This window comes from Muntiacus reevesi, chromosome 2, assembly GCF_963930625.1.
Source record: "Muntiacus reevesi chromosome 2, mMunRee1.1, whole genome shotgun sequence".
Classification (NCBI taxonomy): domain Eukaryota; kingdom Metazoa; phylum Chordata; class Mammalia; order Artiodactyla; family Cervidae; genus Muntiacus; species Muntiacus reevesi.
The window spans coordinates 73,085,842-73,106,798 of NC_089250.1; the positions used below are offsets into that span (position 1 = coordinate 73,085,842).

Below are 20,957 nucleotides of genomic sequence, written 5' to 3' on the forward strand. Positions count from 1 at the left end.
GTGAACCAGGAAACAGGCCCCCAACAGATGCCAGATCTGCTGGTGCCTTGATCTTGGACTTTGCAGACTCCAGAATGGGGAGAAATAAATACTCAGCCTGTGGTGTTTTTGTTGTAGAAGCCTGAACAACTGAAACACCATTTAAAGCAAGGACCAGCAAACTTCTGCAGAAGGCCAGACAGTAAATATTTTCGGCTTTGGAGGCCATATGATGTCTGTTGTCACTACTCAAATCTGTCATGGTATCATGAAAGCAGCCCTAGATAATACAGAAATGAATAAGTGTGACTAAACCTCTATTTTTGGACACTGAAAATTTCATATAATCTTCACATGGCATACAATCTTCTGCTTGATTTATACAACTATTTAAAAACATAAGAGCTATGCTTAGCTCACAGGCTAGATGAAAAACAGGTGGCAGGCTAGATTTGGTGCACCCAAGTTTGCCAGCCCCTGAATTTAAAAATTCAGGAATCAGAGCACTAGTGAGGATTCAGGAAATGTGGGTCACTATTAAGAAAGTACAGAAAAGTGGCCCCTGGAGTCTGAAACTGGTCTGACCCAGATACGACACATCATTCTCTTGGACCTCAATAATCTTATACATCACTGACTCCAGACAGTCACACTGATAAAAACAGCCAGAGTAAGGACACTGTAACCTCGTTTAAGCGCAAAGCTACTTGCCACCCACAAAATACCAAGCATCCCCTTCTCTTGCTAAAGAAATGGCTGCTTCTTACCTAATCACAGAATTGTCCCCAGGTTTCTTTTTTTTCTGTTCGCTTTGTTTTTGGCTGAGCTGGGTCATCCTTGCAGCGCATGGGCTAAGTCGCCCTGCGGCATGGAAGATCTTAGTTCCCGACCAGGGATCGAACCCATATGTCCAGTACTGCAGGGTGGATTCTTAGCCACGGACCACCAGTTTCTGACAGCACCCAACCTAAAGCAAACCCTGCTTCCTTAGGTCCCCACCCCCACCCCAAATGCCCCAACTAAAGTGCGAATAGTGAGAGGTGCTTTCGAATATCTGAGTCCTTTGTCGTTGCCCGTGGTGTGTGTTTTTCCTCACTGCAGCAACGATAACAAACCCACCCTGTTTAACTACAAATGCACTTTGCCCACTTTGAACACACAGAGGAAGGGTCTAGACTCCAGCTCTGGCCCTTTCTCTGTCTCACCCCAGGGGCCTGGGGAAGCCTCTTCCCTCCTCCACTCTGGGCTGTTCTTTTCCTGCTGGTGCCACGAGGGAGCAGGGGTCCACGGTGGCTGACTCTCGTTTTTACTGCGCCTGAAGCTGGGGTCTGAAGGCTAAATTCAGACCGTCTCACCCTGGGCCATGCGGACAAGAGCCTCAGAGCTCCCGTGGTGGGAGCTCACTTTCAAACGCAACGCCCAAGGCTGGAGGCCAGGGCACTAAAGCAGGAAGTGAAGGGCTGCTCACAGGACACTGATGCTGTTGGAGGTGGGTTGCGGGGAGGAGGGACGCAGAGTCACTCCCCAGGGGCTGGCCAGACAGGGAGAACTCTGACCCAGGGACTCCCAGCCGCCACCCACCTCTCGCTCACCCTGTACTCTTCTTGCTCGTTCAGGAACGGCTGTCCCGCAGCATCAGATACTTGCAAAGCTCACCAGCATCTCAGGTATAACCACAGCCCACCCTCCTCAGCCCTGGATGAACATTAGAATATCCTGAGAAAGCCCAGGCCCCACTCCGGAGGTTCTGGTTTAGAGGCTCTGGGGCCTCAGTATTTTCCAAAGCTCTACAGGTGGTTCTATTGTGCAGCCAGGATTGAGAAAGCATCCCTGAAGTTAGACATGCGGAACAGAAGTCTCCAGGGGCTGCCCGTGACCCTACGGGTGTGTGGGGGGGGTGTGCTCACCAGTTTGCCCCAGTCCCCACCTTGCCCCTTTTCTCATCCCTGGAACCTGGTCGCTGCCAGCATCAGATCTGGAGAGCCCGATATAAAATCCGAGGGCTGCAAACAAGTCATGCATGCGTGCTAAGTCGCTCAGTCGTGTCCGACTCTCTGCGACCCCACGGACTATGGCTAGCCAGACTCCTTTGTCCATGGGGTTCTCCAGGCAAGAACACTGGAGCAGGTTGCCATTCTCTCCTCCAGGGGATCTTCCTGACCCAGGGATTGAAACTGGGTCTCCTGCATTGCGGCAGATTCTTTACCATCTATGCCACCAGGGAAGCCAGAGACAAAGCAGAGGAGGCTATTCGCACACACGCACACACACACACACACACACACACACACACAACTGTAAACAGTAGTTATTGGTAGCAATTAAGATTAGGAAGGAGGGAGTTTACTTTTTCTTTATGCAAATTAGTTCCATTTAATTAGTAATGTGAAACAATTTGATACTGAGTATTATTTCTCTCTTAACACAGCCTTTGACTGTGTGGATCACAATAAACTGTGGAAAATTCTGAAAGAGATGGGAATACCAGACCACCTGACCTGCCTTTTGAGAAACCTGTATGCAGGTCAGGAAACAACAGTTAGAACTGGACATGGAACAACAGACTGGTTCCAAATAGGAAAAGGAGTACATCAAGGCTGTATATTGTCACCCTGCTTATTTAACTTATATGCAGAGTACATCATGAGAAACGCTGGGCTGGAAGAAGCACAAGCTGGAATCAAGATTGACAGGAGAAATATCAATAACCTCAGATATGCAGATGACACCACCCTTATGGCAAAAAGTGAAGAAGAACTAAAGAGCTTCTTGATGAAAGTGAAAGAGGGGAGTGAAAAAGCTGGCTTAAAGCTCAACATTCAGAAAACTAAGACCATGGCATCTGGTCCCATCACTTCATGGCAAATAGATGGGGAAACAGTGGCTGACTTTATTTTTCTGGGCTCCAAAATCACTGCAGATGGTGATTGCAGCCATGAAATTAAAAGACACTTACTCCTTGGAAGGAAAATTATGACCAACCTAGACAGCATGTTAAAAAACAAAGACATTACATTGCCAACAAAGGTCCGTCTAGTCAAGGCTATGGTTTTTCCAGTGGTCATGTATGGAGGTGAGAGTTAGACTATAAAGAAAGTGCAGAAGAATTGATGCTTTTGAACTGTGGTGTTGGAGAAGACTCTTGAGAGTCCCTTGAACCACAAGGAGATCTAATCAGTCCATCCTAAAGGAGATTAGTCCTGGGTGTTCATTGCTAGGACTGATGTTGAAGCTGAAACTCCAATACTTTGGCCACCTAATGCGAAGAGCTGACTCATTTGAAAAGACCCTGATGCTGGGAAAGATTGAGGGCAGGAGGAGAAGGGATGACAGAGGATGAGGTTGGATAACATCACCGTCTCAATGGACATGGGTTTGGGTGGACCCTGGGAGTTGGTGATGGACAGGGAGGCCTGGCATGCTGCGATTCATGGAGTCACAAAGAGTTGGACACGACTGAACAACTGAACTGAACTGAATAATGATGATAAAATCAATGAAGATGAAGTAGAAAAAAAATTGGAAAACCAAGGTGCTACTCAGCCCCTCATCCCTTTGCTTCCTGTGACCACAGTGACCTACGTGACCACATGAAAACAGGCCAAAGTCTCCAAAGATTGTAACTTCTCCGGGTCCAGAAATCACTGGCTGGTTAGGAGCTTGATGTTTATGTAAGGTCCTATTCAAATAATAACAATCCTGGAGCTGGTATCGGGCAGGGAGAACTGAATGTTCACATTTGTAATCTTACAGCAGTCTAGGAACAACCTGGGAGAGCTGGGCAGGGTTGTTACCTTCCTCTTCACACCTGGGGAAACTGAGCCCCAGACAGATAGGGTAAGGCTGGGATTGAGATGACCCATTGGGTCATCATAATGACCCAATTGAATTTTTTTGGCAGAGTTTTTAATGGCAGAGTCAGGCTTGTTCCCAGGACTGCTGATTTGCCACTCCTGAGTCTTGCCCCATCTCCAATGGCACCTACCTGGCTCAAACCTAGAACAGCTAACTATAATGTAACCTCCCCAGCATGATTGAAATATTCTCGAAGTTTGGCACATGGAAGGCTCTCAGGAGAGTTCTTGTGTCAAATTTGGAAAAGAGCACCCCAGGGAGAACAAAGACCCCCAGGTTAGGTAGGTTTACACCTGCTCATTTATTTAACACTCACAACCACTTGGGCAGTAAGAATTTATATCTCCATTTTATATATTAGGAAACTGAGGCTTAGAGCAATTCAGTAACTGGTTTGTTTATTAATTGATTGATTTCACACATTTATTGATCACCTACTATATGCCAAACAGTGTTCTAGGTGAACAATACTATAGTTCACAGCAAGGAAAAAGATGGACGTGAGCTCCCTTGGGACTTAGAGTCCATGGAGATGGGTAATCAACAAATAAATCCTTTTCAATTAGGAGTCATGGGAAACTTCAATCTGAATCAAGGTGTAGGGTCTTATTACCCACTCTTTCTGATTCTTGGAACCCTTATACTGGTTTTTATATAATGGCAACTGTATAACTGCCATGTATTACCCACATCTGTGTGCCAGGACCTCATTTCTCATGTACGCTTCACAATGATACACACAAAATGGGAGGTTTTGTCCTCATTTTATAGATGAGAAAAGAGCCTCGGGAAGAGGCCCCTCTCCCAGCCTCATGAATGAAGAGGGAAGGAGAGGGCAGTGCTTAGCTCAGCCGACAAGACTGCTTTTGGAGTGATGGCGTCTTCGGCATTCCTAAAGGAAAGACATGGGTGGCAAGCCAGCCTTTTTTTCTTTCTTTTTAGTTAATTTGTTTGGCTGTGCTGGATCTTAGTTGTGGCTCAAGGGATCTTTAATTGCAGCATGGGGGATCTAGTTCCCTGACCAAGGACCGAACCCAGGATCGAACTGCATTGGGAGCATGGTCTTAGCTACTGAACTATCAGGGAGGTCCCGAGCCAGCCCTCTTTGGGCAGAAAAAAGGAGGGGAAAGCGTTGTAGAGTTTAGGTTCAAAAACCTGGTGGTCCCCTTACTGGCTAAGGGGCTTTGGGCAAATGCTTCACCATTCTGTGCATCAGTTTCACCCTCTGTGAAATGGGCCACCCCTTCAGGGATGAAGTGCCGGATCTAACGAGAGCGTGTGTGTAGAAGGATGCTGGAGACGCCACCACCCATGTGGCCCTGGTCCCCTAGGCAGTGCAAGGAGCCAAGTGTGTAACAGAACTTCAGAGAAGCAGCGGGGCTGCCCTCCAAGACTGAGGAACCCCCAGGGTCTTGTCCAGAGAGCCCTGCCCTGCCCAAGGCTCTATCTCATCCTGGCACGTGCCTGTAAGCACAGACTCCAGATTCAGACAAAACTCGGCAACTAACGCACCATGTTGCTTTGGGTAAATCATTTTGCCTCTCTGACTCTCGGTCTCTCCATCTGTAAAATGGGGATGATCTTCTTCATAGTACGGTTATGAAGATTAAATGAGCGAATGGGTCTGAAAAATTTAGCACAGGCACAGGGCGCCTTTAGGAAATGGCAGCTCACATCACGCTCACTGTTGTCGCTCTGGGTTCCCCGCAGGGACCTGGAGCCTCCAGGAGCCTCCCCGCCGCTGTCCTGGCCCCTGACCAGACTCTCCACTCCGTCCACCCCTGCCCTCACCTCCTGCCACCAGGAAAGAACACAGAAACTGGATGAAAGGGAACGCCTCTTTGCCCTGGAATCACCTGGCTGAGGTCTGAGGGCTGATCATTAACCAATCCCTGCTCTCTGATCCCACCGCCCATGAAAGCAGGTGTCTGCCCCGGCCCCTGCCAGGGTCTCCTGCCTCCCGACACCCTGCAGAGTGAGGAGCAAGGCTCCGGATCTCACTTATGCACCCAGCGCTGTGTGTGACCGCGGGCAAGTCCCTTCTCCTTCCTGAGTGTCAGGTCTTACTTCTTCTTTCACATAATCGGCTTTCACACGTTTTTTTCCCCTTTGTCACTAAACTCTTGGGGGGAAAAAAAAACTTCTGTGGAAAGTAGATCAACAGAAGAACACAGGCTATAAAGTCAACCAGACTGGATTCAAAATACCAGAGCTGCTGTTTTGAAACTACGTGGGCTTGGGGACTATAATCAACTGCTTTTTCATTTCTCCCTCCTTTTCCATTCCTCCAAATGAGGTCAGGGCTAGTTCCATGTCATTCAGAGGTAAGGCCCTAAGATGAGACCTACTCAGCACGAAGTAAGTGCTCAGCAAACATCGGAGACAGTTACTCGGAAGCTCAGGGTATACAGTATATAAAGAGGAGCAGCTGGGTTGAAATGAGAGAAGGAGCAGAGTTAACCACTTGCTGCCACCCCACAGTGACTATGAGGCAGTCTCTTGGAGCCCCAAGACTCAGGAAACAGTTCGAAAACTGACAAAGCCAATGCTGAAAAGTGAAAGTGTTAGTTGCTCATTTGTGTCCGGCTCTTTGTGACCCCACGGACTGTAACCTGTCAAGCTCCTCTGTCCGTGGGATTCTCCGGGCAATAATACTGGAGAGAGTAGCCATGCCCTTCTCCAGGAGATCTTCCCAACCCAGGGATCGCACCTGGTCTCCTGTGTTACAGGCAGATTCTTTACTGTCTTAGCCAATACTAGGCATCTGCTAGGGAATACTCGAGATCTGCACACTATGGTCCACAGGCTGAATCCTGCCTGCTGCCTGCCAGCTATGGTTTTAATATTTTTAAATGGATGGAAAAAAATTGGTAGAAGAATAATATTTTGTGATGTAAAAATTATACAAGGTTTTAATTTCAATACCTACAAGCAAAATTTAATTGGCTCACAGCCACACCCACTCATTTACATATCATCTATGGATGGTTTCTCCCTGCAAGGGCAGAGTTTGAGTGGTTGTGACAGAGTGGCCAGCAAGGGTTAAATATGTTACTGTCTTGTCATTTACAGAAAGAGTTTGCTGACCCCTGCTATAGAACATCTCTTCCTGCCCACATGGAAGACTTTGACCTTGTATAGATCACGGCTTTGCTACTTTATCAACAATGTGATTGATTCTGGACAGACCATGTCACCTCTCTGAACCTCACCTGTAAAGGATTTATAACTGTTTCTAGCTTTCAGGATGTCTTGAAAATAAAATAAGCAAGACCCTTTATGGCATGATGGAGAAATACCCGTATCACAGTGAGATTAACTTAGATGATGTGTGCTCAGTTGCGCAGTTGTGTCCAGCTCTGGCACCACATGGACTGTAGCCCCCAGTCTCCTGGAATTTTCCAGGCAAGAATATTGGTGTGGGTTGCCATGCCCTCCAGGGATTGAATCTATGTCTCCTGTGGCTTCTGCACTGGGAGGCAGATTATTTACCACTGAGCCTCCTGGGAAGCCAACTTAGATGGTACATGAATCAGTGTTTAGATTTTTAACAGGTAATTATTTTCACGTATATTAAAAAAAATAGCACCCACAAGGCTCATGGTTTCATAGATAAGGTTTGTTGTGTTTGTTGGGGTAAACGATCAAAAGCTACTGGGGCAGACCTCCCATCTCAGCTTTCGACACACACCTTCCATCTTTGGGTCCCAGGTAGCATCTCTCATCTGCAGCATCCTATTCACATCTCAGCCAGACGGAGCAGGAAGCAGGCAGAGGAGGACCAGAAGCTGCACACGCCATTCCCACTCATACCTCATTGGCTAATCGTGATCACATGACCGTATCTAATTGCGAGGGAAGCTGAGACTTTCAGCCTTTTCTCTGCACAGTCGTGTGCCAAGGCGGGGGTTCTATTATTACAACTGCAAAGGAAGAATTAAGATCGCAGTCTCTGCCCTCTTATCTGCCAACTGAAAAACCTCCGTGTAAACAAGAAGACAGGATGTGGCAGCCCTTTTGAAACTAGGAAGGGCAGACCAAGGGACTCACAGCCACGCCCGTGAGGAGTCCTGACATCCCGGTGCCTGGGAAGTGGCCTGGCACTGCCCTGCTCTGACAAGGAAGACAACCCTCTGTTCTCTAAGTCACTTGCAGTCGGGCCTCCTCTTATCTTCAGCCAGGATTCTCACGGATGCTGCTGATTTGACAGGGAAGGGAGTAGGCTCTGTCGCCCGGCTGTCTGGGCGCAAAGCTGGGCTCTGGGTTTGCATGCCTTGCACGCTGGCTGTGTGACTCGGGGAAGTCAGTTCTCCTCTCTGAGCCCTCATTTAGCCGTTTAAAGACACGGCAGCCACTTGTGTTTTGTCGCCTTTAGAACATAATTTCTGAGATTTAACTGAATCTAATTCCTCAGCTCACAGTAGGTTCTCATTCTCTGTTGCATGAGACCACTCTTACTGATTTATTAATTTGGTCCCTTTTATCCCCATTTCCCAATTCCATCCTTTTCAGAGCAACCCCTCTGATGCATTGAATGTGTAGCTTTTCCTTTGTTTATGTTCTTACAAAATGTTCTGTCTTTTGTAAGTATTTTTAATTTACATAATGGTATTGTGTTCTCTTGGGTTGGCCCAGACATTTGTTTGGGTTTTTCCATGAGGTGTATGGGCTTCCCTCATAGCTCAGTAGGTAAAGAATCCTTTTGCAATGCAGGAGACCCCGTTCAATTCCTGTGTCGGGAAGATATGCTGGAGAAGGGATAGGCTACCTACTCCAATATTCTTGGGCTTCGTTGTGGCTCAGTTGGTAAAGAATCCGCCTGCAATGCAGAAGACATGGGTTCAATCCCCGAGTTGGGAAGATCCCCTGGAGAAGGGAAAGGCTACCCACTCCAGTATGCTGGCCTGGAGAATTCCATGGACTGTATAGTCCATGGGGTCTCAAAGAGTCTGACATGACTGAGCAAATTTCACTTTCACTTTCATAAGATGTTACAGAAAACCCAATGAACTTTTGGGCCACACCAATATACCTCATTCTGGCTTTCCCTATCACAACTAGGTTTTATGAGATTTATATAATTATGCGTGCATGCTAAGTTGCTTCAGTTGTGTCTGACTCTTCGTGATCCTATGAACTGTAGCCCACCAGGCTCCTCTGTCCATGGGATACTCTAGGCAAGAGTACTGGAGTGGGTTGCCATGACCTCCTCCAGGGGATCTTCTCGGCCCAGGGATCAAACCCACATTCCCTGTGGCTTCTGCACTGCAAGTGTATTCGTGACCACTGAGCCAACAGGGACGCCTTATGTAACTTTATGTCCCTCTGAATCTTTGCTCTAGGAAGCGGCACGGTGCTCAGTAGGGTGCCCTCCATGATCCACCTCCTCCATTACTAGCAGTGGCGGCCATACCTGAACCCTGGACCTGACCCAGCATACCACAGGGACTCCTGCGCCGAAGATGGTCACATGACATGTGTCTCCTTCTGGACTTTTGGTACTTGCATTCAGGGCCAAATTTCTGCATTCCAGGGTATATGCATGCTTAATTTGATTAAATATTTGCAGAATGCCCTTAGGAAAGGCTGAACATTCACAATCTCTAGCAGCAAAGAGAGTTCCAGCAGCCCCCATTCCTGCCAACACTGGGCACTCTCCAGCCTTCTTATTTTTGCCAATCTCACTGAAGTACATTTCATTGTTGTTTCAGTTTACACAGTACCAACTTCATAAGGCTGTTTTGAGAGGCCAAGGAGGTAATGTACGTTAAGTGTTTAACTCATTACTTAGTACATAGTAATGCTCAATAAATGCACTTTAAAAAAAAGGTACCATGGTTTGATTTATCTAATCCTCAGTTACTCTCATTATTAAACTTGGCACACAGTAGGTGCTCAATAAGTGCATCCCCTCTGCCTTCCCCGACACCGTTTGATCATCCCCACTCCTATACCCCCACCCTGGTGGAGTTGCTCCCAGGCCCTTCCCACAGACTCACCCGCAGTCTCTTCACTCTCCCAGCTGAGGTCCTTACGAGACTCCCTGTGGCCGAAGAGACTCTTCAAGATGGCATTGGCGATCGGCAGCATCATGGCAGTAGAGGCGGTGTTGCTCAGCCACATGGACAGAAACGAGGTGGTCGCCATCATCCCCAGGATGAGCCTGGGGACAGAGGGAGTTAGAGGCAGATCTAGAACTGGGGCCCCTGGTCCCAGTTTGCATCCTACCTGTCTACAGATGGAAAGTCAAGGCCTAGAGAGGATGAGCCAGTGACCAATGGAAACCAAATCCACTCACCGTGCTTATTCTAGCTCTTAAGGAAATTGACTAGGTGTATATAAGTGACCTGACCTCAGATACCCAAGGGAAAATAGTTTCAGATGGGCACCAACCCTAAATTTTCTCTCCTTTGCACCCAAATCCTTGATGGCTCCCATCGCAGAAAAAAAGATGCCTGCACACCAAGATTTTTCACTATTTTACCCTAAACAGTCTTTCCAGCCTTTTCTCCCTCGTCCCTTCTTCCCAGGCACCCCTCTCAGGCTCTGCTGAATTTCCCATCAGACCCCAAACATGCCTTGATGCCCTGATTGCCTGCCATCACTTGGTCCTTCCCACCAATAGGAATCTAAATTTAGTGGTTTTTCCCTTTACATTGAACTCTTAATCCACCTGGAATTTATTTAGATGTATAGACAGCATATTAAAAAGCAGAGACATTACTTTGCCAACAAAGGTCCGTCTAGTCAAGGCTATGGTTTTTCCAGTGGTCATGTATGGATGTGAGAGTTGGACTATAAAGAAAGCTGAGCACTGAAGAATTGATGCTTTTGAACTGTGGTGTTGGAGAAGACTCTTGAGAGTCCTTTGGACTGCAAGGAGATCCAATCAGTCCATCCTAAAGGAGATCAGTCCTGGGTGTTCATTGGAAGGACTGATGTTGAAGCTGAAACTCCAATACTTTGGCCACCTGATGCGAAGAGCTGACTCATTTGAAAAGACCCTGATGCTGGGAAAGATTGAGGGCAGGAGGAGAAGGGGATGACAGAGGATGAGATGGTTGGATGGCATTACTGACTCAATGGACATGGGTTTGGGTGGACTCTAGGAGTTGGTGATGGACAGGGAGGCCTGGCGTGCTGCGATTCATGGGGTCGCAAAGAGTCAGACACGACTGAGCAACTACACTGAACTGATAGAGCAAAGTCAGATCTAAGAAGATTTTTTTTTAAATGAATCAATTATACAAATATTTACCATTTACTGAATCCTTCCCTTCCCCACATATCTAGATTTCTTCCATATTTTTAAATGGAAATCTATTTTTTTTTAAATCTATTTCTGAACTAGTGTCATACTGTTTTCATTGTTATAACTTTAAAACCCTGAATATTCACAGGAAGGACTGTTACTGAAGCTCCAATACTTTGGTCACCTGATACGGGGAGCCGACTCGTTGGAAAAGACCCTGATGGTAGGAAAGATTGAGGGTAGGAGGAGGAGACGACAGATCTTGAGATGGTTGGATGGCATCTATTGAATATCAATAGATATTCAATGAACATGAGTTTGAGCAAACTGTAGGGGATAGTAAAGGACAGGAGAGCCTGGCGTGCAGCAGTCCATGGGGTCTTGAAGAGTTGGGAAAAACTTAGTGACTGAACAACAACAACAAACTTTAAAATGTGTTTGATAGTAGCCTCCTCCTTTCTTCAGTGTCAAATACAACCTCCTCCAAGAGGAAGTCACCTGGGCTGGTTATGTCGCTCCCCAGCTTAGAATTCTTTAAAGCAGAGATTCATAGACAGAGGGGCCATGGATATAATTCAGGATGGAAATGATGGGAGTAAATGAAACTCTACTTTACTAACATCTAATATTCTCTCATAGGTCAGTTGGTAAAGAGTCCGCCTGCAATGCAGGAGATCCCGTTTCAATTCCTGGGTTGGGAAGATCTGCTGGAGAAGGGATAGGCTATCTACTCCAGTATTCTTGGGCTTCCCTTGTGGTTCAGCTGGTAAAGAATCTGCCTGTAATGCAGGAGACCTGCGTTTGATCCCTGGGTTGGGAAGATCCCCTGGAGAAGGGAAAGGCTACCCAGTCCAGTATTCTGGCCTGGAGAATTCCATGGGCTTATAGTCCAAGGGGTGGCAAAGAGTTGGACATGACTGAGCGACTTTCACTTCACTTTCACTTCGATAGAAATTGAATACTTCCTTCACTGATTAATGAAGACAATAAAGTTCAGTATTATTAGAAGGGACTTGGTTACAGCCTCAAAACTATACAGTTACTAGGCTGTTGCTAGATCTCATCATTTATTGTGTTAATAAAGAAGTTCATAAGGTATTCTATCAGAAATTTTTTTCTATCACAAATTTGTGTGGTTTTAAAACATTATTTGGATAAATGCATTTTGCTGTGATTGTTGTTTTAAATCCTACATGTGCTTTATGCACTTACTGGGAAGGACGCCTTAAGATGCAGCAAACTGCGAAAAAAAAAAAAACAACAATAACCTTATTTTAAAGGCCATTCAATTCTCTTTAAGTGAAAGCCTGAATCCTATCCAGGAGGCTCGAGGCCCCATAGGAATGGACCCTATCTCCCCGTCTCTCTAAGGCCATCTTTCCAACCACTCCCCACCCACTGGATCACCTTGGCTGGTAAATAGAAAATCAGGATAATAGAGCCAGTACTTACTGTTGAGACTATCATATCATCATTTTTATAGGCAGAGAGAGGGTAGGTCACACCCAGAGCAGGAAAGGTAGGATTCAGCCCCAAGTCACCTGAGTCAAACTGCTAATACGGCCCCCTCTAAAACTACTGGACACGAATCCCTGGGGTGAGGTCTGGGAACCAGCATTTCAGCGGACTCCCAAGTGATCCTTACGTAATTTTGAGAACTACCCAGGAGCCTAGCACTGCGCCTGGCGCAGAGAGTGGGGCTCACTACGTATTTGGGAAATGAATTAACAGGTGGATGGTGGGACATGATGCGTTTGTCACTCCAGATGACCAGAGCAGGAAGGGTGGGTTTGGGCTCCGAGAGATGGGGTCCCTCTGCCTCCCACCTCTGGGCTGGACGCCATTCCCTGGCCTCACCTGGCCGGCTGGACCCCGGTGAGCATCAGGACCTTGAGGGCAATTCTCCGGTGCAGGTTCCACTCCTCGATGGCGCTGGCCATGATCAGACCGCTGAGGAAGAGGAAGTTGGTGTCCAGGAAGTACTGGGCGCAGACCTTGTTGGAGGGCAGGATGCCCAAGAAGGGGAAGAGGACGATGGGCAGCAGGGCCGTCACGGAGAGGGGCAGGGCCTCAGTGCACCAGTACACCGCCATGAGCAGGATGACGAACAGGCAGCGGCCTTCCTGCAGGGGGAGATGCAGGCTTAGGAGGGTCAGCAGAGGCTCGGGGTGGCAGGGACAGAAGAGGTCCTGGAACGGGGCCCATCCCCGAGGCACGTTCCCTGGGGAGGCAGTGGAGAGGGTACGTGCCCAAGGCTCAGACCTTGCGCAGGTGGTGTCACCGATCTGAACCTCATTTTACTCAACCATAAAGTGGGGGAGCCATATCTGCCATTTTATAGGACTGTTTGAAGGTCACGTGAAATATCCCCATTGTCTTTGAAGTGGTCCCTGAGATGAGCAAGAGAGTGAAAGCGGTTTGAGGGACTTCCCTGGTGGTCCAGTGGTTATGACTCAGTGCTTCCACTGCGCGGGGCGTGGGTTCGATCCCTGGTGGGGGAACTAAGGTCTTTCATGCCACACGGCATAAAGAGAGAGAGTGTGTGTGAAAGTGAAAGTAGTATGCTTGACGGGCAATCCTAGAGAGCTCTGGAAGGGCACTGAGGAAGTGAAACAGAAAAGGAAGCCAAGATGATGTATTAACAAGACGGTTACCACTGTGGGAAGCTGGGGTGCAATCTTGATCGGGACCCCAGAAGAGAGTGTAGATCAGACCTCTCCCCCCGGGAGGCAAGAAAGCTGCAACTCTTGGTCATCATTGGCTGAGTGTTGCTCGTGGGAGCATTAACTCCCCAGCACTTGGGCCTGCCCTGTGCAGCAGCCAGAGGACATGCTCCTGCCAAGCATCCTGGGTTCAGTAAGAAGCTACTGGCCTGTGCAGGATGGTGAGTGCCAGAGGGGATGCAGACAGAGCCCCAGTAGCTACTGCTGCACCCATACACGGCATTTAGCACAACGTCCAATACCTGGTACACACTCTATAAAGAGTGATAACAGTTACTGATATTTATTGGGTTATTGGTCTTCCCAGGTGGCTCAGTAGTAAAGAATTCACCTGCCAATGTAGGAGATGCAGATTCGGTTCCTGGGTGGGGAAGATCCCCTGGAGGAGGAAATGGTAACCCACTCTGGCATTCTTGCCTGGAGAATCCCACGGACAGAGGAGCCTGGCGGGCTACAGTCCATGGTACTGCAAAGCAGTCAGACATGACTTAGTGACTAAACAATAGCAACAACCTTGGGTTATTAAGTACCAGGTGTTGTTTATTCCTCACAAAATCCCAGTAAAGGAGGTGCAATTAATATGACCATTTGATGGATTGGCAATTTAAGATGCAAGGAGGTCACTAGTGAGGCAATGACTGTGAACCAACGGCAGTCTGCCTCCAGAGCCAACTCGCTTAACCAAGTTGTCAGCTGATTACTAGAATCTAGGACAGCCTGATAATGCAATTTCAAAGATTCAAAACAAAACAGATTGAGGCTAATTCAAGTGCAATCTATTCCAGAGAGATCCTCACAGACACTTGGAAATAATGTTTCACCAACGAGTTAGGCATCTGTTAGCATGGTCAAGTTGACAGATGAAATTAACCTGAAAGCAGATTATTATACCTTACTGGTTTTCTCCTCCACTAGAATGTAAACTCTAGGAGGGCTGGGATTGTGTCCCTGAAGCCAAGAGCAGTGCCTGGAACTTTTAGTAGGAACCCAAAGTATTTGTTGACGTGACTAATACTTGTAACTCAGAGACAGGGCTCATAACACACTCACTGTCTTCCATTCTGCAAACATTACTCCTGGCCAGACTGGGAGATGAGATGAGGAAAATGACTGAGACATTGTCATGCACCTTTACCAGCAAATCTGTGCCAATCATAGGACCATTTTCAATAGTTAGTTCTTTTCACACCCAAGTGACCTTATCGGACTCTACCCACTTAGTATTCCTCAAGTGGTGTGCCGGGAAATGTTTAACAAACGGCTCTCTGAAAAACTGCGGGTATGTGTGTGTAAAAGCTCTTAATTACTATTCAGTTCAGCTAAGAAGTCACTCCAGTCATTGATCAATGAGTTTAGTTCCACTATGAATGTTTGTGTGTGGTAAGTTGTGTGTGACTCTTTGTGACCCCATGGATTGTAGCCTGCCAGACTCCTCTGTCCAGGAATTCTCCAGGCAAGAATACTGGAGTGGATTGCCATTCTCTTCTCCAGGGGTCTTCCAGACCCAGGGATTGAACCCACACCTCCTGCCTTGGCAGGTGAATTCTTTACCACTAGTGCCACCTGGAATGTTAGTTATATTTTCCTTTATATTAATTATTAAGACAAAATGGACTCAATGAATAGTCCGTTTATCAATGGTGTGTCTTCTTTATTGAATCAAATGACGGTTTTCAAATACTGGAGGAGGGGACTTCCCTGGCGGTTCAGTGGTTACGACTTCGCCTTCCAATGCAAGGGTGTGCGGGTTTGTTCCCTGGTTGGGGAGCCAAGATCCCACATGCTTCCTGGTCAAAAAATCAAAACATAAGGCAGAAGCAGTATTGTAATAAACTCAATAAAGACTTTTAAAAAATGGTCCACAGGAAAAAATATTGGATGAAGAGCTCCTCATTTTTTGTGCTATTCACAGTCACAGCTATAGACAACACGTTTTGAGTGTGATCTGAATTACTAACTTTTCCCATCACCTTAAGACTAGACTAGCACCCAAACAATACGCCAAGCCCTGATTTGTAGCGTTTACTGATTTCTATGCTGTGAATACCTCTACATGGCTGATTTCAAGCCACCAAGTTACATCACTGGGCGCAGAACGCTCAGAGAAGGACAGCATCACAACACTCTACAGTATCCCCAATGCACATGTAGAGGTAAATAACAGTAGAGGTAAATAACCATAGATGTAGAGAACATCAAGACCTTACAAAACAGTAACACAGGAAGTGATGAGCTTTGACTATCTATTACCTTTGTTTTGATTATTTAACACCAATTCATAAAATTTCACCTTAGTGTCTATGTTCAACAACTAGCTAGCAAAGTTCATGAAAATTTAACCAGCGGGTCTCGTGAGCCAGGAACACACAGGCTCCAGTCACTGTTGTGAGCCTCCAGGCAGAAGAATGCACATGGAAAGCCCCCAAGGAGTCAAGGTCATTCTGAGGCAAACTTGACATTCTCCGACCCATGTGTGGTATCATGCACCCATCGTTTAAAAATATACAGTTATTTGCTGTCAAAGCTTGCTGCTGGCTTTGGAAGACATGCCGCATCTATCCTGTTTTATACACCACCTGACAGGCCAATAGGTATTTCAGTTTGAAAAAGATATGTGTGGCTAATCAAGTAAATACCATAGGCTGGGTGGCTTAAACAACAGAATTATTTTTCACAGTTCTGGAGACCGGAAGCTCTGAGGCCCAGTGTCAGCAGATTTGGGTCGTGGGGAGAACTCCATTGTGACTTACAGATGGCTGTCTTCTCCTTATGTCCTCACTTGGTCCTGCTTTGGTGCCAGGCATAGAGAAACATGCTTTCTTCTAATAAGAGCTATAATTTCATTCCCAGGCTTCCCAGGTGGCGCTAGTGGATAGAGAACCCACTTGCCAAGGCAGGAGACATAAGAGTTTCGGGTTTGACCCCTGGGTCAGGAAGATCCCCTGGAGAAGGAAATGGCAACCCACTCCAGTATTCTTGCCTGGGAAATCCCATGGACAGAGGAGCCTGGCAGGCTATGGTCCATAGGGTCGCAAAGAGTTGGACACAACTGAAGTGACTTAGCACATAGCACAATTCCATCCCCACCCTCATGAACTGATCTTACAGCTTCAAAAGGATACTAAATAGATAGTATGAGCCACTTGATACCAATAAATTTGATTGGAGGAAATATAAAAACTTCTTGAAAAATATAACTTATTCAATTCAATTATTAGAGAAAGAAATAGAAAAACTATGTCGTTGACTTTGAAAGAAATGGAATCAATTAAAACCCCCCCTGCAAAAAAAACAAAAACAAAAAATACTTCTAAGCCCTGCTGGCTTTGATGGTAATTCTACAAATGTTTAAGGACTAAATAATATCTATCTTACACAAATCCTTCCAGAGAACAGAGGGAGAAAAGGAGCAATTCTCAATCCATTTTGTGAGGCCGGAGTAACCCTGTTACCTGGATTATCCTGACAAGGGTATGAAGCAAAAAGAAAAGAAAAGAATATTATAATAGTTGAGGTCACCTGGAAAATCTGAGCTCTGAGAAGCTCTATTTAGAACTGCCTTCTCAATCCTGCCTCACATCACTATGCAGCAGAATAATTATGGTAATAATGACAACCACCAACATGTTTTGAGCATTTATTAAGTTCCAGGCATTTGACATGTATTAATTCATTTAACGAGAGGCCCTATTATTTTTCAGAGGGGATTATGGAAGACATTGGTTTAGTCATGCATGTGAAGCTGTGACCCAGATAATTCGGCCCCATGGTGGTGTTGCAATTCATGAACTGCATATCTAAACAGAAATTCTAATTTTTAAACTCTTTTCCTCTAAACATTTAAAGGACTCCAAGTATAAAGAGAGCTAACAAGTGCTTACAACTGGCCAGGTACTTTTCCTAGTAATTTACATGCAATAACTCATTCCGTTCCATAGCTCCTCTTGGAGGCAGGTATTATCATCTCCATTTTACTGATGGGACAACTAAGGCAAAGAGGTAACTTGGCAAAGCCAGGTAACTTGACCAAGGTTGCTAAGGCAGAGCCAGAATTTGAACTCAAGGTGACCTGACTCCAGAGTTTGCGCTCTGTACCACTCTATCTCTGCATGACCTACGGCTGCCCCTGCCAAATTCCTGGATCCTCTAGATCTCTAGCACCCCTGGAATCTCTCAAACTCCTAGATCAAAAGAACCCCTCTGAAGCTCACTGGCCTGGTATTGCCATCTATGTCCCTCCATCACTTCTCCCATCCAAGTACTAACCAGGCCCGACCCTGCTTAACTTCCGAGATCAGACGAGATCGGGCGCGTTCAGGGTGGTATGGCTGTAGACTACTCCATCACTTCTCATCTGTGCCCCCACTGTCCCCAAAGAACATGATCTTAAAGACCATCATGTCCCCTCCCAATTTCCCCATTCCCGAAGCCTCACCCTTCCATTTTGTCTTCTGTTTTCCAGAGAATAATCTAACTGGAAGCTATCATCTTTCCTTTCATTCATACGAGAGCAACCACCAGCAGCACCATAGTAAGACTACGAAGAACCAACATTCACTGAGAACGTCCTGTGGGCCAGACAACATTCCCACTACTGTCCCTGCATGATCTCAGTTTAGCTGTGATTGTCGCAACAGCCTTAGGAAGTAGGTCCCACGCTTACCTCCATTTCACAGGTAAGGAAACCGAAGCACAGAGTGGTTAAGTAACCTGACGAACATTACAAAGGCTCCGAGGTGGCACTAGCGCTAAAGAACCTGCCTGCCAACGCGGGAGACATGAGAGACGCAGGTTCGATCCCTGGCTTGGGAAGATCCCCTGGAGGAGGGCGTGGCCAAAACTGACCGTTCAACTTTCTATGCAGACATCACGCATGTGCATTCAAGTAACTGGAGGATGTTAATTATTAATACTTTTCAAGAGTGGTGGGGGAAGTCATGGTCTTCAGGATCACGCGGGTTATAGAGGAAGAACGACCCCTATGGAATACATTTTTAGAGCAACAACTGGAGAGAGAAACAAACATGATTTTTTTAAAATTAGCTTTATGAACTATAGTTTACACCCAATAAAATGCATTTATTGTAAGTTACAGTCTGTGTTTCAACAAATGTATGAACCCACACAACCACCATCCTGATCAAGATACAGAACACTTCCAAGTGGTAAATATGTTCAATGAAATACTATTTGGCAGCGATATATATGGACCTAGAAATTACCATACTAAGTGAAATAAGTCAGAAAGGCAAATATCATATGATATAACTTATATGTGGAATCTAAAAATATGATACAAGTGAACTTACAAAACAGAAATAGACTCACAGACATGGAAAACACGGTTACCAAAGGTTGCGAGAATAAATTAGGAGTTTGGGATTAGCAGATACAAACTACTATATATGAAAATAGAGAACCTACTATATAGCACAGGGAACTATATTCAGTATTTTATAATAAACTATAATGGAAAAGACCCTGAAAAAAAATATATATAATTGAATCACTTTGCCATACACCAGAAACTTACAAAGCATTGTAAATCAACTATAGCTCAAAAAAAAAAGATACAGAACATTTCCACCGCCCGCCCCCCCCAAAGAGTACCCCTCAGCCCCTTTCAGGTCAGTCCTCAGGACCTCTCCAAAACACGGCTATGATTTCCATCACTATAGCATGTTTTCTCCTCCTCTAGGACTTGACTTAAATGGAATGATACAGAATGGACTTCCACATTTTCTGCTCAGTATCATGTTTGTGGATTCATCCCTGAGGTTGTGTGTGTTTGCAGTTTGCTCTTTTTCACAGCTGCATAGTATTCAATCCTGTAGATATACCACTCTTTCTCTGTGCATCTTCTTGCTTATGGAGACTGGAGTGTTTCCAGTTTGGCATTACTGTAAATGAACCTGCTGCAAATATTCGAGCACTTCTGCTTCAGGGGTGACTCCTGCCAGTCCTTCAGTGCGGCGCTACTAATTCTGCACATTATATAGTGGGAGGGGGTGTTGGTAAATTCTGGGCTGCCTGGGTGGCCTTTCAAAGGCCTTTGAGTCCCAGGCCTGGATTCTCCCTCTCCCTCTTTCCCCTCTTTTCTCCCTCCCTCTGTTTCTCTTGCTCTGTTCCACTTTCTCTTCCCTCTCTGGGTTCTCTTGCCAGGAGGTCAACATCCATCTTTTGTGGAGAAATGACTCCAGATCCAGCACGTGTCAGCAAGAGGGGGTGACCCAGGGGAAATGGTAGGAATCAGGAAGTCGATCGTTGGCCCTCACGGGGTTTGGGCAGTGAGTGGGTCAACAGTGTTTCATTGCCCTCCTGGTTAGGAATTGGAGCAGGGCCAAGGTGACCCCACGTAGCTCCCCTGCCCGGGCTGAGCTTCCTGTGGGCAAAGTGAATTCAGAATTGCCAGCTGGGTGCCAGGCATCTGGTGAGGAATTAATAAGTACTGCTGCCCCTCACCCCCTGCAGGCCTCTAGGCCAGAGCTGAGTTCCAGAGAGCAAAAGTCTCCCAGGCGGCCTGGAGGCAGAACCAGAGAGCTGGCCTGGAGACGCTAAGCGGTGGGCTCTCAGCGGTTCAGCCGGCCAAGCCGGCTCCCACCTCCAGGGCTTTGCACCTGCTGCCTCCTCTGCCCGGCCTTCAACCTTGATCTCTGCCTACTTCACTCCTCCTTGTTCAGCCTCATCTCAAAGGTCGCCTCTTCATGGACCACGCTGCTGTCTGTGATCTGATCCCCACGACCCAGCCTCATTCTTGTCAAGCACTTTCCAACGACTGAAGAATTTATTCGTTCACTTATCACTTCTTCCCACCAGACCTCAAGCTCCGTGCAAACAGCGTTCTTCTCTATGTTTGCTCACCTCTCTCCTCAGGGCCTCAGTAGACATTTGTTAAATGAATGATTGTGTGTGTGTGTGTGTGTGTGTGTGTTTAATCAATCAGTTGTGTCCGACTCTTTGCGACTCTTTAGACTGTAGCCCGCCAGGCTCCTCTGTCCATGGGATTTCCCAGGCAAGGATACTGGAGTGCATTGCCATTTCCTCCTCCAGGGAATCTTCCCGACCCAGGGATCAAACCCATGTCTCCTGGTCTCCTGCATTGCAGACAGATTTTTTACCCACTGAGCCATCGGGGAAGCCCAAATGAA

At 46.6% G+C, this 20,957-nt stretch overlaps 1 protein-coding gene across 2 annotated transcripts in view; it reads right to left on the reverse strand.

Moving 5' to 3' along the window:
• SLC13A3 (solute carrier family 13 member 3) overlaps positions 1-20,957 on the reverse strand; it is an 87,242-nt gene that overhangs the window by 32,142 nt on the left and 34,143 nt on the right. For both annotated transcript variants that reach the window (XM_065922113.1, XM_065922112.1), the window contains exons 2-3: positions 12,944-13,209; positions 9,834-9,997 (exon numbers count right to left, since the gene is read on the reverse strand). In XM_065922113.1, the coding sequence (XP_065778185.1) occupies positions 9,834-9,997; positions 12,944-13,209 (430 nt within the window). The remainder of the gene's footprint in view (positions 1-9,833; positions 9,998-12,943; positions 13,210-20,957) is intronic.